The sequence below is a fragment of the Miniopterus natalensis genome, chromosome 2, assembly GCF_054644295.1.
Source record: "Miniopterus natalensis isolate mMinNat1 chromosome 2, mMinNat1.hap1, whole genome shotgun sequence".
Lineage (NCBI taxonomy): Eukaryota > Metazoa > Chordata > Mammalia > Chiroptera > Miniopteridae > Miniopterus > Miniopterus natalensis.
In genome coordinates, this window is record NC_142082.1 from 53,868,719 (window position 1) to 53,892,251 (window position 23,533).

General features: G+C 37.3%; 1 protein-coding gene across 5 annotated transcripts in view; it reads left to right on the forward strand.

Annotated features, from left to right (window-relative positions):
• Positions 1-23,533, forward strand: part of KLF12 (KLF transcription factor 12) — a 387,098-nt gene that overhangs the window by 346,430 nt on the left and 17,135 nt on the right. For 4 of the 5 annotated variants that reach the window (XM_087814298.1, XM_016216445.2, XM_087814299.1 and 1 more), the window contains one exon: positions 12,617-12,774. In XM_087814298.1, the coding sequence (XP_087670424.1) occupies positions 12,617-12,774 (158 nt within the window). Of the gene's footprint in view, positions 1-12,616; positions 12,775-20,760; positions 20,885-23,533 lie in introns of those variants that run through there. The other variant, XM_087814300.1, reaches the window with a different exon arrangement.

The window sequence follows — 23,533 nt, forward strand, 5'->3', positions numbered from 1 at the left end:
TCCACATGTCATAGAATTGGCAAAGATTTGAGTATTTTTTTTCACCTTTTGAGATAAATATCCAAATCCTACAACTCACAGGATTATAAACTCTCTGAAGATGCCTTTGTATCCCCACCTGCTCTCCTATGGTGAACTCACAGAAAGTATTTGTTGTTTATTTTATTGAATCAGTAGTGTTAATATGAAAAATTCCTATACAACTGACTACTGCTAACTTAAACTCTCTCATCTTACTGATTTTCTTAGCAGGAAAAAGCCAAGTTTAAAAGACAACGACAACAAAAAGCACCAGCAGTGCAAATGATATTTAGTCATTAATAAATGTGGTGCAGGAAATTTAGTATTATCATCTTGATATATTTAAAATTTTCCATCTTTCTATAGAGAAGATGTGATATAGGAAGAAGTATAGACTAGGGCTCTACATCTCTCATTTCCCAGGGACCTAGCCATTCTGAACTACTCTTTTTTTAGCTATTTCTCAGCTATAAGACTGACAATAACAATATCTGTCCTGCCTACCTTTCCATAATTTTTGTGATGATTTTCTAAGTTTATATATAGTGATTTATAAGCCGTTATTATGCCACCTGCAATATTTAATAGTACATGGTAAGTTTACCAGTACACATTAAGAGATTACCTGTAATACCTAACAGTACTCTGCTCCTGGGAACTATGGACAGTGTTTTTCCAGTAATGGAGAAGAGTGAAATTAGTAAAGTAATATTTACATGAGGTTTTAAAGCTTACAAAGTTTTGGTTTTGGGTGGGTTTTTTTTTAATTTTTATTTATTGATTTTAGAGAGAAATGGGAAGCAGGGGAGAGAGAGACATGGATTTGTTGTTCTACTTATTAATGCATTCATTGGTTGCTTCTTGTATGTGCCCTGACTGAGGGTCAAAACCACAACCTTAGCATACTGGGATGACATTCTAATCAACTGATCTACCTGACCAGGAAAGCCTACAAAGTTTTTATCTAACCCTTCTTCTTAGGTGAATAGACACAGGCCAGGACTGTGCATTTGGTGGGCAGTATGGCCTCAAGATTTTAGTGGTATATAAGACATTTTATATGAGAGTAGGGCCAATAACATAGAAATGTCAGAAATATCAGCTCCATGGAAGCAAACTAAGTTGGAAAGAAAGGGTAAGTATTAGAAAACAAGAACAGTCTACATAGTAGGGAATGGTTCTTGGTTTAAACATGATACCATTAAACTCAAGGTCATGAAGGAGCCCAGAACACTTCCAACTTCTACAAGGCCAAATTATCCTGATACCAAAACCAAATAAAGTTATCACTAGAAAACTCCACCACAAAAATATCCCTTGTGAATATAGACTCAAGAGCCCTTAACAAAATACCAGCAAGCTGAATCTGGCAACATATAAAAATAATTATATACCATTATCAAGGAACAAGGCTGATTTGACACATGGAAATCAATCAATCTATTACATTATATTAACAGACTGAAAAGTGAGACCACATAATTATCTCAATAGATGCAGAAAAGGCATTTGGAGAAATAAAACATCTTTGTGATAAAAAACAAACTGAGAATAGAAAGGAATATCTTCAGCCTAATAAAGAATTTATGTGAGCCAGGCCAGAGTGGCTCAATTGGTAGAGTATATAAAGGTTGCTGGTTCAATTCCGGGTCAGGGCGCATACCTGGGTTGTGAGTTCGATTCCCCACTTGGGTAAGGATTAATAAAAAAGTATTTCTATGAAAAATCCACACCTAATATACTTACTGGCGAAAGACTGAACACTTTCTCTAAGATGAGGAACAAGACAAGGATGGCCATGCTCACCACTTTCATCCAGCATTCTAGCCAGGACGATAAGGAAACCTGCAATGGAAAGGAAGAATTAAAATCCCTATTTGCAGTTGATGTGATCATGGATATAGAAAATCCTAACAATCCCCCCCCCCCAATACAATTAGAACTAATAAATGAATTCAATATGGTTGCTGGACACAAAATCAATATACAAATATTAATTGTATTTCTTTCCACTAACAATGAACAATCTGAACATGAAATTAAGGAAACTTTTATCTACAAGAGCATGAAAAGGAAGAAAATACCTAGGAATAAATATAACAAAAGAAGTACAAGACATGAACACTGAAAACTATAAAACATCATTATTAAAAAATATAATAAAGAAATCTTAAATCGAAAGACATCCCATGTTCATGGATTGAAAGACTTAATGTTAGTAAGATGGCAGTATTCCACAAAATGGTTAATAAATTCAGTGCAATTCCTACCAAAATTTCAAATGCATTTTCTTTTGCAGAAATTGACAAACTCATCTGAAAATCCATATGGAAATAATCTTGTAAAAAAAAATTTGGAGAACTAACATTTTCCAATTTCAAAATTTACCCCAAAGCTATAAAATCAAGACAATATAGTACTACTATAAGTGTACACATATAAAACAATGGAATAAAAGTGAGAGTCCAGAAATAAATCCATATGCTTATGGTCAGTTGATTTTCCACAAGGGTACCAAGACAATCAATGGAGAAAAAAATAATATTTTCAACAAATAATACTAGGACAACTGTATATCCACAGGCAAGAGAATGAAATTAGACTCTTCATTTTTAGCCCATAGTCAAAAATTAACTCAAAATGAATCATAGATCTAAATGTTAGAGCTAAATCTATAAAGCTCTTAGAAGAAAACATAGAGAAAATCTCCAAGACCTTGGGTTAGCTAAAGCCTTCTTAGATATGACACCAGTCACACATACAAGTAAAGAAATATTAAATTTGACTTAATAAAAATTTAAAACTTTAGGACACAATCAAGAAAATGAAAAGACAACCTTCAGATTGGGAGAAAAATTTGGAAATCATATATCTGATAAGGGACTTGTATCCAGAATACATAGAAATTATACAACTTTACAATAAAAAGACAACACAATTTAAAAATCAGCAAAGTATTTGAATAGATGGCTTTCTAAAGAAGACATACAAGTGGTCTATGATTACATTAAAGGATGCTAATCTGAATCTGGCAACATATAAACATTAGTCATTAGGTAAACTACAAATAAAAACCACAGTGAGATAACACTTCACATACACTACAATGGCTAAAATAAGTAAGACAGACATAATGTGTTGATGAAAATAATAAGAAAATATAACTTTATAGTGCTGGTGAAATCATAAAGTATAGCCACTTTGAAAAACAGTTTTAAATTTCTCAAAATATTAAACATAAAATTACCATGTAATCTAGTAATTCCACTCCTAGGTATATATCCAAGAGAATTTAAAACATATATCCACACAAAATCTTGTACAGGTGTTCATAGCAGCATTAACCATAATAGCCAAAAGGCAGAGAAATCAATCCAAATGTCCATCAACTAATGAATAAACAAAGTGGCTACATCTATACAATAGAATGTCATTAAAGAGGAATGAAATATCAATGCATACAACGTGGATGACCCTGGAAAACTTTATGCCAAATGCAGAAGCCAGACACTAAAAGCCACATATTTGTATGATTCTGTTTTTAGTAAATATCCAGAATAGGCAAATCCATAGAGACTGAAGGTAGGTTAGCAGTTGCCAGGGGCAAGGTGGAATGACTGCTAATGAGGTTTGGGTTTCCTTTGGGGTGCTGAAAATATTTTGGAACTAGATAGAGGTGATTTTTCCACAACATTGTAAATATAATGAATGCTACTGAATTGTATTGTACACTTTATAGGGTGAATTTTATGGTATGTGAGTTATATCTTAATAAAATTGTTAACTAAAAGAGGGAGAGCAAGGGGCCGAATGTTAAGAAGTGCTGGAGATATATTGGACGTAGAGCCAGAGTCGGGTTTACATTCCTCTAGACCAGTCTTCCTGCAGCTCCACGTTTGAAACACAGAAATCTGAAAATCAAAGATTAAATGTCCAACTGCCATAGCTGATAAATTATAATTCATGTCTAGATTTTCAGATTGTAGCCTCTGCTTTTTCTGCAGGGCCAGCAACAAAAAATAGGATTCTTGTGGGGGGTTTTTTCTTAAAGACAATAATATGAGCTTATTAATTACAAAACTTTAATTTAGAAGTCTGCATATTAAAACCCAGATTTAAATTTCATGCTATTTTCCCCATTTTTAAGAGCAGCAGGTTCTGTTTTCTGTGATTGATTTTTTGTTTTCTTATCATTAACACTTCATCTAGTTCAGAAAGAATTTCATAAGAAATACATTTAAAAATTACTATTTAAAATTTAAATTAAATAGTTTTGGGTTGGGAGTTAGAGTAGAAAATAAGCACACTAAATCTTCGGCTATTTGTGGCTGAGTTTCCTCGCAGCGAAAGCAAAAAAATAAATAGGGTAGTAATTTTAGTTCTAACTCTCTGATTTTTTTTTAAAAAATCAGTGTTGACAAGCAGATTTTTCTCCATAAGTAAAAATTCAGATTTTCTTCCTAAGTAAAAAATTATAACACAGACCTTTCTACAAACCCATTGGAGAGTAGAAAAGTCCTAGTTTCAGGGGTCAGGAAATGGCATCTGGTTTCATCTCTGCTGCTATGTAGTTATATGGCCTTGGCACAGTAACTAACTTTCTGAGCTTCAGTTTCCTCATATTCTAAATGTCTTTTAAATATGAATTTGGATCACATTAATATACCTTCCTACTTTTCCAATATTAATTTGGCAGAGTATTCAGAAATTAAATAAAGTTTTCAAGAAGGGAAATAAAAAAACAGGTAAAATATTTCCTCCAGTAGATGGGAAGATTTTCATTTTTTTCTTCAAAATTCAAATATATGCGTATTTTGAGAAATGCCTGTTTATGGCACCAGATAGCCCTTTTGGCCAACAAAAACTCAAGTGGAACATTACCAGTGAGTTCTTCTTGGCCTTGTTATTTACATATCCCCATACAAGCAATAAAAGCTGTTTCAATAATTTATGTAAGCTTAAGTAGCAGATAGTTAACTGATATAATTTCAGCGCTCTTTAATAGAGCAAATCTCTAGTGCAACATAGGCCTGGTTAATGATCTGCTTAAAATAGATAGAGGCCTGCTTTGATGGTCACTTCAAAAGTTTATTTATGATTACATTACAGTATCTCATTAGAACTGTATAGTTGGAACATTTTATATATTTTTTAATATTTAAAACAGTCTTATTATGTAGTGCCCTTGCCTGGGTTACAGTTATAGGACTACCTTATTAGTGAATCTGCCTTATAATAAAATCCTTCTGATATGGAAAAGTTACCCTCTTTATATCAAATTCTGCCCTAGAGCAGTGTTACGGTGAGACTCGGATGAATGTACGTGGTAAAGTCCTCAGGAGGTCGACTTTGTTCACGAAGCTGCTTCTTCCCTGTCTTACTCTTCTCCCTTTCAAGTAGCGATGGATAGGCCAGTTTCTAAATGACATGCATAAAACTGTAGCTCCATTCTTGAGGCGTTTAAAGTTTATCTTTAATGAAATAAGGAGAACTTATTTTTCTAACTTAGCACAGTTCTAGAGAGTCTCAAAATCAGCTAGGTTCAAGGGCCACACCAGTAAGATAAATGTAAAGTGCTGCCCTCTTCAGGCAGTAGGAAGTGGTAGCACTCGTGCCAACCTGAGAACAGGGCCTACCTTAAAGGCATTCAGGTTAAAATAATTCTCTTTGGACCTAGAAAGACTTTCTAAGATTCAGGTAATCCATGAAGCTACAACTCCTGTCATAAAAAAATAATTTAAACCCCAGTGTTTTCTGAAGCAATTCTGTGGAACAGTTTATCTGGAATATTTCAGTTAGTTATGTGTCTTCCGTTTAATGTCTGATGTAATTCTGAAATCTGCACTTGTTTTAGAGCCCTTGTTTCATCTTAAATTATGACTTGATTTTATGGGGTAAAGTCTTTGAAATGCATACAGTGTTTCCCCCAAAAGTAACAAATTTGAATAAGTATTATATATCTGAAATGGATCTTTTTGGTTAACAAACAATCCTCTCTCAGTTTATAATCTAAATTCATCATAAAGTTTAATAAAACCAACCACAGCCATTAATGATTCATTTTTTTCTATTTTATCTTGAAACCTTTTGCTTAGTACAGCTTATGATTTTACATGCTAAAATAGGAATCAAAATCAGAGCAGAGAGATAGGCCTGTAACAATTTTGAGTATTTTAATAGTCTATAAAGTAATAAAAATACTTAGTAGCAGCTGTTATATTTAAGTAAAATCATGATATACTGTGACTCTATCTACAGACTCACCCCCAGAAAAGGCTCAGTTGTAAATCCATTATCTCTTAATTAGTAGATTTCATTTATTAAAATAAAACAATAATTGGAAATAGAATCTGTTCATATGAAAAAAATGCCAAGTTCTAGTTGAATATATGCTAATAATGAGTTTTTTGACACATCTTAGCAAAGGTATATTCTTGATTTATACATTTTTGAAAATTGTTTCATTTTTATTGAATCCACATTTGAACATGAAGTGGTACAATGCCTTCTCACAGCTTCTGGAAAGTTTGCCAACTGCTGATCTTATAATTTCAGTCTGTTCAGAAGCAATTTTCCTAGGAGACTGAGGATGGAAAAGAAAGTGGACTCCATGCCAGTAAATCAGCAATGACTTGGAAGGTAGCATCTGGGGGGTAAATAGTAAGTGTATTTAAATGGCACGTTTCCCCCAATTAATACCGTAGAAAAGAAAGGGACATGGTTTGATGGGAGCCAGGTAGAGTCTGTTATAGTATGGAAGATAAATACAAAGATTTCTGCTTCTGAGAGCCATCTGCTGGCTAAGGGAAAGCCTGCAAAAAAAAAAAAAAAAAGGAAATGTCTGGCTTGTTCACGTGAATAGAATTTCTATTACCAAGATAAAGAGAACCTCTGGTTAAGTGAAAGTCTCATCAACTCTTTTTTTGGCTTGTGGCCTTGATATTTTATTTCCATAGTGGTGGTTGATTTACTAGCAAGGAAGTGATTCTTATTTACGTGTCAGAAAATAATTCAGAATTCTAGTAAGTGATATGTGATGTTTTATTCGAAATAATTTTAAAATGAACTTTGGAAAACAGTACAAAATTGACTTTATATTTATAACACTGAATGGTCGCCCTTCCTTTAAGGTATTTCTATTGTGCAGCCAACTCGAATCACACAGCACTGCCAAATTCCGCCTTCTGAAAACATTCCCTTGGTTTTAAATATATATTTTACAACAACCTTAAGAAAGTATTTTCATAGGTAGATTAGTATTAAATAATTACACTGAGTACCTAACTCCATGGGCAGTATTTTTAGAACAGTTTGCCTTGAAATTCTCAAGAAAAAAGTATGCCTCCTTATAGCAGGGTACATTTGAAAATACTTTCTATGTGCTGTTGTTTTCTATAATTGGGTTAGAGGAAAAACTTAAATGATACAGATTATTTTGTTACTTTTTCATATTTTATCACATGCTGGTTTATCTTCCGTGTATCTTTCTGAGTCAGTAAAATGCAATAACTAAGATAGGGTTCTAGGGTTCAAATAAATCCTGGTGTGGCCACCTATTTGTTTGGGCCTTGGCCTTAACCCCTCTGTGCCTTAGTTTCCTCATCTGTAAACTAGGGATAGTAATAATAACCTCAGAGAGTTGTTTGTAGGTTAAAGCATTGAGAGCAGTGCCCAGCGCATGGTAAGCATTCCCTAAATGTCAGCTGTCCTCAACCATGTTCCTACAAGTTCTTTTGAGCCTGTCAGTGTGAATCTATTAAAGCGCCGTCTATTCCACTGTTTTCTGCTCTGGTTTTAACATTTGGGATGTGTGTGCCCTCTTTCCAGATTTAAAAGAATGTACTGGCTCTTTTTTTTTAACTCCTATAGAAACTCCAATTTTAGTGAAGGGCATCTCATCACACTAAGGTCACACGTGACAAATGGTCTTTCATTACCTGCTGATTACAGTTAACCTTAATTTCTTTCATGGCAGTCATGCAGTGCCTCCCATTTAAATAGAGCTGTTCCTGGATGTGACTTTTCAGGCCTCTCTGGGTTTAATTCTAATTTAACTTGCCATTGCGACTGGGACTATTGTGCAACTGAAGTCATGACTCACTCATTTGTTCTCTGCAGATCTAATTATTACCTACTCAGTGCCTAAGAGCACCCCTCAGGCGTTCATTCACTATTCTAAGTGGTCTAACCTTCTGGGGAAGGGAGTGGGCCTTTAGTTATTGTTTCTTTGAACTGTACAGATGTGTTTAGCAAACTCTCTGGGAACACACTGGCACTGTCTACCTCTACCATTTTCATCATACCAAGCTTATTACTAAGGATTATTGGAAGAAGCCTATGCTGGCATATGCAGTACTTACCTGTGCATCCCACGCGTTAGATTAGAACCAGGCTAGCTTTCAAGTTTGTTTCCATGCAGTTGAGGTTATCTTAAGTGCCTTCTAAACAAAGGGCACATTGCCTAGAAAGCTTGGGCAGAATAGAAGCACCCAAAGTGTAATTATAGCTATTCTGTTACCAAAAACCCATGTTTATGAGTCCTCCATTGAGACAGGACAGGATGATATTGCTAAGAACAAGGATCTTTCCTTCACCTTTACCCTCTTACCTAGATGCTAACTAAGATCAAAGGCAAGATTTTTATTTATTCACCAGCATCCTGTACATGTTCAGAGGGATCTCAGTGGCCTCCCAGTGAGAATTTTAATTGTAAACAATGCTTTAGAATGCCTTTCTCTTGAACTCAGAGCAAAGAACTGAGGTACTTATGTACATGTGGGATTTTTTAAATATTTTTTTAATTTTTCAATTACAGTTGATGTGTACAATATTATATCAATTTCAGGAGTACAAACAAACCCACAATACCCTCTAGGTACACCCATATTGTTGCAGATGGCAAGATTTCATTCTTTTATGGCTGAGTCATATTCCATCATATATATGTACCACTTCTTTATCCATTCATCTATTGATGGACTCTTAGGTTGCTTCCATATCTTGGCTATTGTAAGTAATGCTGCAGTGAACATGCAGATGTATATGTCTTTTTGATTTGGAGTTTTGGGTTTATTCAGATAAATACCCATAAGTGGAATTGCTGGGTCTTTTATTGTCTCTTGTTACAGCTTTTGTTTTAAAGTCTCTTTTGTCTGTTACAAGTATTGCTATGCCAGCTTTTTTATTTGTTTCCATTTTTAGAAAATATCTTTTTTCGTCCCTTTACTTGCAGTCTATTTGTGTCTTTCGATCTAAAGTGAGTCTCTTGTAGAAAGTATATGTAAGGGTCTTGTTTTCTGATCCATTCAGCCACCCTATGTCTTTTATTTGGAGCATTTAATCCATTTTCACTTGAAGTCATTGCTGATGGATATGTATTTTTTACCATTTTATTATAGATATTTTGTTTATCTTTTTTCTTCTTCTTAAAAAAGACCCTTTAACATTTCTTGTAATTCTGGTTTGGTGGTGATGAACTCCTTTAGCTTTTTCTTGTCTGAGAAACTCTTATCTGTCCTTGGATTCAAAATGATAACTTTGCTGGGTAGAGTAATCTTGGTTGTAGGTCCTTGCTTTTCATCATTTTGAATATTTTGTGCCAATCCCTTCTGGCCTGCAAAGTTTCTGTTGAGAAATCAGCTGACACTCTTATGGGAGCTCCCATGTAGGTAACTAACTGCTTTTCTCTTGCTGCTCTAAAGATTCTCTCTTTATCTTTCATCTCTGTCATTTTAACTATGATGTGTCTTGGTGTGGGCCTCTTTGGGTTCATCTTATTTGAGACTGTCTATGCTTCCTGGACTTGTGTGTCTTGTTCCTTTACCAGGTTAGGGAGTTTTCAGTCATTGATTTTTCAAATAAGTTCTCACTCCCTTGCTCTCTCTCTTCTTCTGGTACATGTAGTTTTAGTGGTTACCCACATTCCCTGATATTTAGTAGCTACTTTGGATAGCATTTAAAATATGAAACTTAGGTAAATGAGAGAGAGCAAGAATGAGGAATTGAGTAACCATTATCTGAAGATTTGCAATCAAAGGACCCTAGTAAGAATAAATAAAGTACGGTAAATTAATTGATTATATTAAGTTAAAAATTAGGAATGTCTGACTTAATACACTCATCCATCCATTCATTCATCCTAGTTAACACATTTCTTGAATGTCCACAATAGGCTCTAGAGATACAAATGTACTTGGTACCAGCACCTTGACTGTCACATTTCCTGCCATGGAGTTGGCTAAACTCCCCACCCATGGTTGTTTTCTAACGACAGTGCCTGCCAAGTGTGGAACATGCTGTGGCCCCAGTACAACAGGAGTCCTCTGTGGACTTCGACTGTCCTCTCCTCTTCTCTGTGTTCTTTAAGTTCTTCTGCACTTTTGATCCCCTTTTACCTCAGCCCCATTTACCTTCCTACATTTCCATAAAGAGCTCAAATGAGTAGTTCTGAAAGGCTCAGCCTAGCCAAAGTTTCTTTGACATCTAAAGATGACTCTGCCATTTATAAAGGGGAACCAAGGAGAAATCCTATGCATCGAATGTCATTTCAAAGCCAGCTTTGCTGGGTACAGCTATTCATTGCATATACCTTTCTTAAAAATTATTTTTATTTTTATTGCACAGACAACTTTTTATGACTATTACCATATTCATCTAAATCAGATATCAACCAACTGCAGCCCATGGACCAAATACAGGCCATTCTTTGTTTTGTAAATAAAGTTTTACTAGAACGTAGCATATTCATTAGTTTATATTTTGTCCATAGCTACTTTCGTGATACAATTTCAGAGTTGATTTGTTACAACATCGACTGTATGACTCTCAAACCCAAATAAAATATTTGCTATCTAGCCCTTTACAGAAAAAAGTTTACCAACCCCTGATCTAAGTTAAAATGCCCTCTATTGTAAAATGCAGCATTAGTTTATGTACCATTAATAAAGAAAAAATAGTATGCTACTTAAACTATGACAAGCCATCAATTGTAAGACTTCTAATTTTAGTGACATTAAAATATGAAAATATAATCTTAGAATCAATTAATTATGATATATAGGACTTCAAATAAACTACGGTTTTCGTATCAACATGCATAGATCCCAAATGCTTAATGTTGAGTGAAAAGCAATTTGCAGAATGATGTGAACAGCATGATATTATTTTTATCTCTTAAAAAACACAAAGCAATGTTATGAGTTTCTATGAATGCAGATATGGGTAGGTAAGCATAATTTAAAAGAATTAGGATTTAAAGAAAACTGATGATAAAAGTTTTCCCTGAGAGGAGAAGGGATCAGTGTGATTATGGAAGACAAGGGGAGGTTTATCTTTATCTGTAATGTTCATGTTTTTTTAAAAAGGTGATTTATTAATACAAAACACTTTTTTTTTGGTTAATCCTCACCTGAGGATATTTTTGCCATTGCTTTTTCAGAGAGAGTGGAGGGGAGGGAGGGATGGGGAGAGAGAGAGAGAGGAACATTGATGTGAGAAAGACACACCGACTGTTTGCCTCTGTCACACACCCTTGACCTGGGGTGAGGAGCGAACCCAAAACCCAGGTACATGCCCTGGACCAGGAATTGAACCCACAACCCTTCGTGTGCAGGCCACACCAGCCAGGGCTATTAATACAAAATACTTTTTAAAAGCACCAAAACATGAGAAAGCTGGAAGAAAATATGTCAAAATATTAACTGGTAAATTTTTTATAGCAGAAGTATGGTATAGTATAGAAGTATTTCATTCTGTTCCACTGTAGTTTTTTAAAACTTCATGAATAAAAAATATGAGTCATGTTCTTCATTTCTGTCTCGATCAGAAGAGATTAAGGTTTGACGCAGTGCATGGTAATCAGTTATCTGGTATTACAAGCTAATCCTGTTTTTCTGCTGTGGCGTCAAGATTAAACAACGTGCATGTCTGGGCCAAATTTCATAGTTAAACTTTTTTTCTTAATGGTGGTACAGCTAATCTTTAAATACAATGAACTTTATTCCTCACCGTGAAAAACCACCAACTGTAAAAGTTAAATGTCAGGTGCATTTTACCGAACAGGAATAGCTTGTCATGAGTCATGTAATTGATGTACTGATGTACTTCTTTCAGCCCAACCTCACTTGTTTTGAAATGTACATTGTGATTTTACACGATTTTCTGTGTTGTCACATGAAGTTCAGACCCTCGTGTTACTTATTAAATGCTTTTATTTTTGTCACTTGTCTATAGCAGGACTTCGTAGAATGTTCTCTATGAGTGTACTCAGAAGTTCAAAATGTTGGGTCTAATTTTATTACCACCAGCCTGTTTCTATTCAATAATGAGGATTTACTCACCTACCACTGCTTTCATTTCATTTTTGTTTTCTGTCTTGTTGTTTTAAGCATGTCTTTCCCTCCCTAGGGGTGTTTCACCAGAAATAGATCAAGCTGCCTGCCTTTGAGATTGAGAAATGAAACGTGTCTGGGAAACGTGGACGCGGGGCCTTGCGTCTGTCTGAAGCTGTACACTGTGAGATGAAGATCTCATGCCACTCGAACCCAAACAGAGTGCCGTGTTTCTCACTGTTTACCTCTCCTTTTTCTTTTTCCAGTTCAATCTCACCATTTAGTATTGAGAGCACAAGACGCCAGAGACGGTCTGAATCCCCAGACTCCAGAAAACGGCGTATTCACAGATGTGATTTTGAGGGATGCAACAAAGTGTACACGAAAAGTTCTCACCTGAAGGCTCATCGAAGGACACATACAGGTACAGCTCCGCAGGGCGTCTCACCCGAGGGTCAGTGAGAGTCCAGAGGGCCAGCTGCTCAACTCCGGAGCCAGGAGTGAGCTGGAATGGTTCATCGTACCTACATCTTAAGTTCAGTTCCTTCCTGAGCAGAGTGCTTTCCCTCTCTCAGCTGAAAAAGGCTGAAGTCTCAGTGAAGTTTAGCAACCAATGAAGAGTTTTATAATGGCATGGGCACAGTGAGTGACCTAGTCTTTTTCATAATCACCATTTGCCACTTAATCATTGTCTGGTTTGTCAGATTTACCATCTCCGTGTAGCAATCAAACGAGGTGAACACAATTATTCTCGTCTCTTAAAGTTACCATTTTAACCCCCATTTAGATCATGTATTTCTCCCCTTGATCTCATCTCCCAAGTAACCAAACAAATAAACCAATAATAATAATAATAACGTTGACACATACATAGCAGTGTGGGAGTTTAAAAAATATTTCCACATGATGCCATTTGATTCTCACTGGTATTTTTTTTTTTTTTTTTTTGGTAAAAGGAGAGGATTTTAGTATTCATAGTTTACAGAGAGGGAAATTGAGACCACAAGTGATTCACTGACTTTGTCACCATCCATCCATCCATCCATCCATCCATCCATCCATCCATCCATCCATCCATCCATCCATCCATCCATCCATCCGTCAAACCAACCTATCAACCCATCCATCCACTTACCCACCCATTCATTCACCGCGCCCCCAGGAAATAAACTGATGATTCTTCACTCAGCCCCCTACACACCCCATTCATTCTTTGCCTTGTGTATCCCTCAGCCATCATCCCCTGGCTTCCTTTGCTTCTGGATCCTGCTTGGTGCCACCAGTGGGATGCTCTGGGAAGAGACTGAAGGTGGGAGGAGGACCCCACAGTTATACTCCCTTTTCTAGGAAAAGTGACTGGTGACTGAAACATGTGAAGCTCAAAGAAGCAGACAGAGCAGGGAAATTTACTCACACACATTCCTGGGAGCAATGTGCCCAGATGAGACAAGCCCAGTCCAGTGACGGTCCTCAACAGGAATCAGACTCCATCCAGCCCCTGCTTCTAACTGAAAACTTCAGGTGTAACAGACTCCCATGGGGCTGCGTAAATAGCACTCCCATCTCAAACAGATTAAAAATAGCCACGCTGAGGTAGCAGAATCATTTAAATCGGCATTCGTTGCCATTATTGAGCCCCGTTCTTATATGAGACTCCTCCCAAAGCCCCTTTACAGGGACTGTGCGTGATGAAGTGACAGCGGAGGGGGAGGCTTGCCTGGAGTCAGACAAGCCTGGTAGGATATGGAGTTGACTTCTTTGCTCATTTAATGCATTATACTTTCAATACTTCCAAGATAACCAATACGATTTGCAAACTGCCTCTCCCACCTTCCTTCCTTGACCCTGACCCCTTCCCCTTTTTCTACTTAATTTCACTTTGTTCCCTCTCCATTCATTCTGAGCTTCCCCAGGAGAAGTTGTCTTCTAAAATAGGCACTATTTTTGGCTCCATTTCCTTATCATTGAGGCAAAGAGAGTATAGAGACATGAAAGTTGAATAAGCACGTTTCACTCTGTCCCTAGATAGTGAACACAAATCATGGTGGGAAGTGTGATGAAGTCGTATCACCTTTATGGGAGCATTTCTGTTTAAAAAATAAAAGAATGACCTGTTTCAGTGACTCATCACGTATTTTGAGTAATTCCTGTTTTCCGTGAACTTTCTAAAGTACGCATTAGCCTCGTTTTCACATGGACACCTCTATTCCATTTGTCCAAGTGATGAACGGTGACAGAGAGGACAAGGTGTAACGGGGCCCTATAAAGGGATCTAACTCCATGGCGTTCTAGGATCGCATCTTAATAGGTTTTCCCATAGACTGTGCAAGTGGGCAGACGAGGTGTGTGCGTGATCGTTCAAAGCAATATAGCCCGGCCGGGCGGGGCTCAGCGGTTGGTTAAGCATCGACCTGGGATCCAGGAGACTGCGGTTCGATTCCTGCTCAGGGTGCGGGTCCCGGCTGCGGGCTGCAGCCGATCAATGACGGCTCTCTCATCATTGATGTTTCTCTCTCCCTCTCCCTTCCTCTCTCTGAAATCAATAAAGATATATTTAAAAAAAAAAAAAAAAGCAATATAACCATTGAATGATAAAGTGGGATTAATTAGCTTGGCTTATTAATAAGATGAAATCATAGACTTCTAGGGTCCAAATGGTTCAGAATCTAGTTTGTGTCCTAACTAGGGGAATCCCTTTGTGTCATTTCTCACGGAGATCGAGTCACTGCTGTGCTGCTTTCTGCTCACTTGTACATCTTTTATTTGGTCCTCACACCTGGTGGTTGCAGCTCTCATGATCTCCTATGTGTACAAGTGTGGTTCCTCATTGAGTACTGTTCACACAGCAGTAATTTCCCCACCTCTCCTGAAACACTTTGAGTGACAGAGAGCTTACTCTCCTGCAAGACAAGTTGGGTGAAATTTCTGAGGGCAGAGCCTTCATATAGTAGAAAATTAGATACTTGGGTTTAAAATTTAGTAAAGAGGTAATAGCTAGACTGATAATTTGTGTTTTTTAATTGAGATATAATTGACATATAACATTGTGTAAGTTTAAGGTGTGCAATGTATTGCTTTGATACATTTATATATTGCAATATGATTACTGCCATAGCTTTGCTAAGGACACTCTCATGTCACATAATTATTTCTTTTTTGTGGTGAGAACAATTAAGATGTGGTCTCTTAGTAACTTTGAAGTTTACAATACCTTTTGTTGATTGTAATCACCATGCTGTTCATTAGATCTCCAGAACTTATTTATCTACTAGTTGCAAGTTTGTACCAACATCTCCACTCTTCCCATGTTGAATTGTTTCTTACAGTGGTGTTTGGCTCTCAGTCCCTTCAGGTTGACTGGGATAACTCCAATTATCACACTAATTTTCGCTTCCTGGCCCCAATGCTCCTCGTAACACCATCATGAACCACTGGCATCTTCATTGCTCCAGAGACCCTCAGTTCTCTCAGCCACATTTTTCTAGATATACTCCAAATTATCACCATGTCTTTTAAAGTTTTCCACACCACAAACTGAGGGAACAGGTCGTCTTAATAGACGTGTCTTAATAGAGGCAAAGATAATGTTGAGTTTTTAACAGTTGACTCTCTGTTAGGTCATTTAAATAAATAAAAAAACTGCTGAAAACTAGGTTTTGTCCATCCCCTGAACCTATAACTGACTTCTTTTAAACCTGAACATGCAGTGTTATATTTTTAATTGTACCTGTCCCTCAAATGATGGCTCCTTCGGGAGTACAGGCACACCTCAGAGATGTCGCAGGTTCCGTTCTGGACCACCGAAGTAAAGTGAGTCCTAGTCTTTTACTGATGGAAAGTTTTGCCTTCAATTTGTAAAAAAAAATGCAACATCCGTGAAGAGCAATAAAATGAAGTGCAATAAAACGAGGTACACCTGTAGTGGGTTTCCTGACCCTGGAAGTGTTCAGCCATAGTCTGGATGATCTCTTGTGGGGGACACAGGACAAAATCATTATTATGAAGGCTGCACATACCCCTTCAAGTCTGGGAAATAATTATTCTATATTTATTTTATTGATTTGGGCCCATTATTCTATTAAATTGAAACAACTTTGAACCATCCACCTTGCTTTTAGTATTCTAACTCTGTCCTCCAGTTTCTCTATTTTTGTCAGATATTGAGTGGCACAGGTTCAAGAAAAAAGCCCTGAGAGGTGATCCTAGAACCTTCCATTCAAGTGGGTCTTAATTCATTTACCATTCTTTAAAAACCTCCCTAATTGTCCTACATATAGTCCATTTTTCTCTGTCTCACAGCTACATCAAAAGTCTGTGTGAAATTCCAGCTACAAACCACATACTAAATTCATTCATCCCATTAGCAGAGAGATAGATATTCTGTGCAAGGTATAGTTTTCTAAACTATCTGTAAAATCACAGTATTTTTAAAAAGAAAGAGTGAAATCTGGTTTATTTGCTGTCACTGGTTCAAAGTGAGCACATATTAATTTCTGGTTTATAATTATTTGCAAGATTTCATAACTTGGTGTTCAAAATGAAATGAACATTAGTTTTGTTGGGATTCAGGTTGGCTTGCTTTGCTTTTAATAAATCTCTTCTTAGCCTTACCTTTGCGTCAGGCCTATTGAGCAAGTTATTTGTATATGGCTGATGATAATGTAAAGTTTAGGATTATAACAGATGACTTATAAGAACTACACATGCTATGGGCATAAGCAAGTAGCAATGAGAAACTTCCTCTGAGAAAGTCACATTAGTTTTACCTTTAACACTTGATCCTTTGCTCATAATAAAGCAAAGTACACGATCAAGTCCTCTACTTAGGATTATACAGTAAATTAAACCTTTGTAGGAGTGTAAAAGAGGAACATTTTCTAGATATTAGCAAGGAATTTAGAGTAAAAAAATGCTAAAGAATGCCTTTTTAAAAGAAAAATAGTTAAGCATATTTTCATAAGTGTGAAGTTTAGATAATAACATAAAGATTTGACCAAATATTTTTAAATGCCTTTACTAACACTTAACAGTGGTAAATTATTTAAGGCATGTTAAAAGGAGGAAAATATGTATCTCTCAGCAATCACACACACGATTGTCAACAAGTACATTGTTCCTATTCACTGGTATAAATTGTGTGTGATTAATCTCCATGAATCAGTGTATAAATATGCAGTATAGGAAAATTAATGGTCATTTAAATGTGGGCTATACACAACTACTATGCACTGTGCATTTCCCTCATTTCATTTTAAGAATTTCATTATTAAATGATTTAAGTGAATTTTAGAAGAAAATATATCCATGAATTTGGCATTGCTGTTTAGAATTCTCATCATTTTCTAAAAAGACATGGCATAGTGTTTTCTAAAATACAGTGCAGTAAGCAAATAACATTTAGGCATCAGTGATTCCAACCACTAGATGGTGCACTACAACCAGATGTTGGGCGGGTCTAGCAGAGAAAGTCTGAACAAGAGTCAGCTAGAACCCTCTAGTGGTGTGCATGACAGGAGGTGATTATCGGTGCTATGCAGAGCTTTACAATTTAATAATGAACAAGGAAAGGTCAAGATAAAGATAAATTTAAAACTAGCTTTTTAAGAAAGTCAATTCAACCCATTAAACGACTCAGTTTCAAATGAATCTGGAAATATTTTATATTCCAACATGATAGCCTGTTCTCTAATAAATCTATCAGGCTCATTTAGCCATTCTTATATAATAATCATTTTAATTCATATGAAAACTGTATACTTAAATTTTTTAAATTAGTAAACATAAAGAAGTCACATTTCTTACTTACCTGGCTTTACCGAAAATTATTCATCTATGAATTTTAAACGTCAAAGAGTTTAAAACCAATTTTGATTTAGAAGTCTCTAAAATATGTCCTTTCATACTTTTACAAATGAAGGAAATAATTATTTTTCTCTTCCTTTGTAATTCACATCATGTGCTGCAATTAATACCTGGTAATGGTTAACATTGGGAACACACACGTGCACACATACACACACCAGTCCTGAATGCCTACGCATCCCAGCCTGTTTTTTATTTGCCTCATTCTTTCCTCGCTGCTCTTTCTATATTTTTTACTTCTAATTTGACGTTTTACTGGATGAGACTCTGAAATGGTTTCATGATATTCCTACAAAGAAAAGCAGGGCTTTGTGACAGCTGTGCTCCTTGGTGGCCTTTTGTTCGCAAGCCTTGTGTTCGCTAATCTTACCGTCAGTGGTAAGGTGCCACCTATACTTGCACATCTATCTTCATTAATTAAATAGAACATTCCATGTAAAGCTCCACGTCAGAACCTCTGCCTAGATTCATTGTTCGATAAAGCATAGGGCTTAGTGATGTCAAGATAATTAATCACTTAAGAGCAAGCTGACATTTTTCAGGTAAAAAACCCTCTCCCTGTAAGTTGTTTGTAAGTCTTGGCAAAACAGCTCACAGATCTGAGCCATATTGGTAACTGCTGAGAAACAGAAAACTGCAAAAGAAATAGCACTAAATTTGAAGTCAGGAGACAAAAGGTTGAATCTGTCTTTGGTCCCTAACTGGTTGGTGAACTTAGACAAGCTGCTCTGTGAATCTCAGGTCTCCTGGTTTTTTTAACTTTGGACATAAACAGCAAGTTGTTGCATAATTACTGCAGTGGACAATGCTTTTATATCCCCAGTAAGTACAGTGACTAACACATTGTAGGGACTCAATAATTATCTATTGAATTGAAATTATATATGTATGGATATTGTTATAGATATATGTTATTGTGAGCAATAGGTTCAAAGCAGAAATGTTTGGATAGTGTAGTATATGGTCACCACAGTCAACTTCTTTTTTTTTAAGTTTTTATTGATTTCTCAGAGAGGAAGGGAGAGGGAGAGCGAGGTAAAACATCAGTGATGAGAGAGAGTCACTGATCTGCTGCCTCCTGCATGCCCCCGCCCCCCCTCCAGGGGTCGAGGCCACAACCCAGGCATGTGCCCTGACCAGGAATCGAACCAAGATCTCCTGGATCATAGGTCGACACTCACCTGCTGAGCCACCCCGGCTAGTCCACCTGTCTCTTTAATTCAGACTCTACTAATTTAAAACATATATAATTTAGAAAGAGTTGGAGTAAAGCTAACTGTTAGGCCCTTTTGTCATCATTTTAATAAAACGATAGTGTTGATAATCTTTTTAAAATATACATCAAATACTTAGTAAAACATAGTGTCTCCTTCAAAAATTATTCATTGGATATTGTTATAGATATATGTTATTGTGAGCAATAGATGAATTCAGTAAGACAAATATATTGAGGACTTCCCATGTCTAAGGCACTATAGATTTTTTTCCTTGAAAAAGGCAGAAAGAGGCACAACCCCCATCTTCAATGAACTTGTCCATGAGTGTACTAGATAAGACTCATGAAAATAGTCATAACAAATGCAAGTGGACAAAACCCTGTAGCAAAAGTATAAGCAAAATGACACAAAAATATAATGGGAGTTTTCCATTGGTGGCCAGGCAATATGGGGACACCTGCCTAAGCTGGGCGTGCAAGGTCCCTCCCATCCTGTTCATTTGTTCATCACTTGCTGACCCTTTCCCTATTCCCTGCTGTTCCTCGGCCATAAAAATGAACAAATCCAGGTATGCCCAACTATAGGAAGCACATTATTCCCCCTACCTGAAATGTCCTGCCAAGTGCCCCCTTTCTTCTTGCTGCTTTAGTTGGTAAACTTTATTTTTTGAAACGGCCTCAGTGTCACCTTGTCCGTTGAGCTGTCTGCGCGCCCTCCTTCCCTAGGCGGGTAGAATTCCATCTCCCGTGACTCTAGAGCACTTGGAAATTCCCCTGGTGCCGCGGTTTGATGCCAGAGAGGAAGGTGCGTGGGCAACACTGGAGCGGCAGAAACCGGGGCCTGGTGTCTGATTGGCCGTGAGGGCCGGGCAGAGGGAGGCTTTGGAGGTGTCGCCGCGCGTGGTGTGGACGGCCTGCGGTGAACGCACGTGGAGCCCGTGGGCGGGAGAGAGCTGGCACTTCCTGAGGCCCTGCCAGCTCCCGTGCACAGTGCTCAGCTCTGCCAGCGTTCTGCACATTTTAACCACATCTGTAAACCCCTTGAAAGGTTAGAGCACTTGTCCACTGTCACGTTGTGGACAAGCAGTGGGGCTGGGATTCGCATTTTGGTCTCTCTGGAGCCCGTATTGTTATCGCACCTGCTCTCAGACAAGTCTGCTAATACCTGCCTGCCGTCTGCCCGCTGGAGCCACACTCCCCGCCTGTCTAGCCAGCAGTCCCTGCCTATTTACAGTGGGTCATTCAAGCGCTTTGAAGTAATAAGGTGGCGAGGGACTTTAAATGGTCTCTTTTTGAGGCTTCTTGCTCATTTGAACTGGTCTTTCTTCCCAGTCTGCTGCAGTTTTACTTTGTTAGAAAACCATGAGATGACAAGGACCAGAAGCACTGCTAATTCAACAGGCCGCTCTGGGGGCTTGCCGGACACCCAGCTCTGTGAAGAGCAGTGGGTGTGATGTGAAGACGAAGGCAGCCAGCAGTTCTAATCCGGTCGGGGACACTGCCCCACCCCCAAATCCACCACGTAAAGCCAGATAGGAAAGCCCTGAGATGCGAGCTGCCAAAGCAGCCCTGAGGGGGTGGCTGGCCCCGAGTGCCGGGGTACGGTGACCGTCACCTGCCCGAGCACTGCAGCGCCCTCTCTAACGGGGACACCAAAACGTCTGGATCAGTCACAAAATGCTGTGAAAGCAGCGCATTAGTTTCCATTTATGGAAAATGAGTTATTTTAACCTGTCATAGAGAGCTACGACTTAGAAGCACACGGAACCTGAGATGGACAGTTACCGGAATGTAGGTACCAGTGCTGAATGTACTTGATTCATTTCGGTTTTTAAAGTGTTCCCCTATTTATTTAAAAAAAATAAATTAATCTTTTTCATACATTTAGAAAAGTAAAGGCTTCTAAAACAGTCTACCAATTCTTAATTCTGTTTGTTGTTATTACATAAATCATCAGTGACCATGGAAAGTTCCAAAAAAGTAAAAAAGTTAGGACCATGCTCCCCGATTTCTTTCCTTTGCTCTTAGTTTTATTTTATCCATAGAGCCCTCGCAGCTGTCGTCAGGAGGAATGGGGCAGTAATATCCCCAACCCTTGTATTTTTTCATGCTCTGCTGAAGAGTAACTAGATTATGATTGTTGTCGTCTTCTTCTGAATGGCAAAATTAACTATTACTTATATGAAATTTGTGGTTTTAATGGATTATTAATGATAATGAGGAACTACTTTGTAGAAAGTATATTCTCCATTAAAGAATATATAAAAATAATGTTTATTTATAATGCTTAAGATAACTTAGTAAAAATTTTGATAAGAATAAGAATTGTAAAGTAAATATGTCCATCAGATATTGTGTTACTCATTTTAAAGGTTTAAAATTAGATATTTGTTTGCAGACTAGACCTTTAAATGGTACTAGTTTTAAATAAAAACTTTCAAATTTATTTTTCTTTTCAAATATAATATATGTATTTGAAAAGGAATATATATATAGTGTGTGTATGTATATGTGTGTGTGTGTGTGTGTGTATGAGTAGACTTTATTTTTGAATAGTTTTTGGTTTACAGAAAAAGTGAGCAGGAAGTTTAGAGAGTTTCCACATATTCCCTCCTTCCCCACTCCCTGGTGTCCCTTATTAACATCTTGCATTACTGTGGTACATTTGTTAGAGCTGATGAGCCAATAATGCTATATTGTTATTAACTAAAGTCCATAGTTTACATTAGGGTTCACTCCTGTACATTCTGTGGGTTTTGACAAATGTGTAATAGCATGTATCCACCATTACTGTATGACACAGAATAGTGTCACTGCCCTAAAAATCCTGTGTGCTCTACTTATTCATCCCTCCTTCCATCTCTCCCCCACCCCTCCACCCTCGTAAATCATTGGCAAACACAGATCTTTTTACGGTCTCCATAGTTTTATCTTTTCCAGTATGTCATATAATTGGAATATTGGAATCATAAAGTATGTAGCCTTTTTGAGATTAGCTTCTTTTACTGAACAATGTGCATTTAAGATTCCCCCATGTTTTCCCATGGCTTGATTTCTTTTTTTAGGTTCCAATATTTATTTTTATTTTTTAAATTAAATTTATTAGAGTGACATTGGTTAATAAAATCATATAGGTTTCAAGTGTACAATTCTGTAATACATCATCTGTATATTGCATTGTGTGTTCACCACCCAAAGTCAGGTCTTCTTCCAGTATCATATATTTGACCCCCTTCACCCTTTTATATATACCTCCCCCACCCCCTTCAAAAATATATATTCTAATTTATTAAATAGGATAAAATTGTAAAATGGATACAATACAAGCAATATTCTCTTTGTTTCAGAAAACAGATTACTCTTATGTTGTTTCTTGTATACTATACTTTTAAAAGAATAAGAAGTATTTGAGTTAAATTAGTTTCATTCATTTATCAATAAGCATTTATTAACACGGCACTGTGGTAGGTCCTGGAGATTCAGTGATGACCACAGCTCAAAGCCATCCTCAGTACCATACTGCTGAGAGGGGTGGGCAGACAGGAAAACCACCAGTCACGGTGGGGTGTGATGAGAATTTTAACACAAGTGTGCTCAGGGAGCCAAAGAGTGACATGGTCAGACTGCCTTTCAGGAAGTTTTGCTTCAATCCAGTGCAGACAGCACATTGGAGGGGGTAGGACATAAGACAGGGAAACAGAGCCACGAGAAGTTGGTATGGGTAAAAGGTGGTGAGAGCCTAAAGGAAGGCTGACCATCACGGTGGGGGTAACTTGAGAGGAAAGCTAGACACATACTTGGCAGAACTGGAAGATGTAATAGTCAGGCTGGGGCAGGTAGAGAGTAACAGATAGGAAAGAGTCCAAGAAATCTCTCCAGGTGGAGATATTTATGACTTGATACCTAGTAGATGGGGTTGCCTTTTTTTTCCAGGTAGAAAAACAGAAGGAAGGACATGTCTGGTCTGGGTGGTAGGTACTGAGTCAGGTTTTGGTCATGTTGAGGTTGCTTCCAGACCGTCAGTTGGAAATGTCTGATACCCTCTAAGGTGGTGAGGAGAGAGACTGAGGTGTAGATACTTCAGAATCTTTCCCTTCTGGGTTGT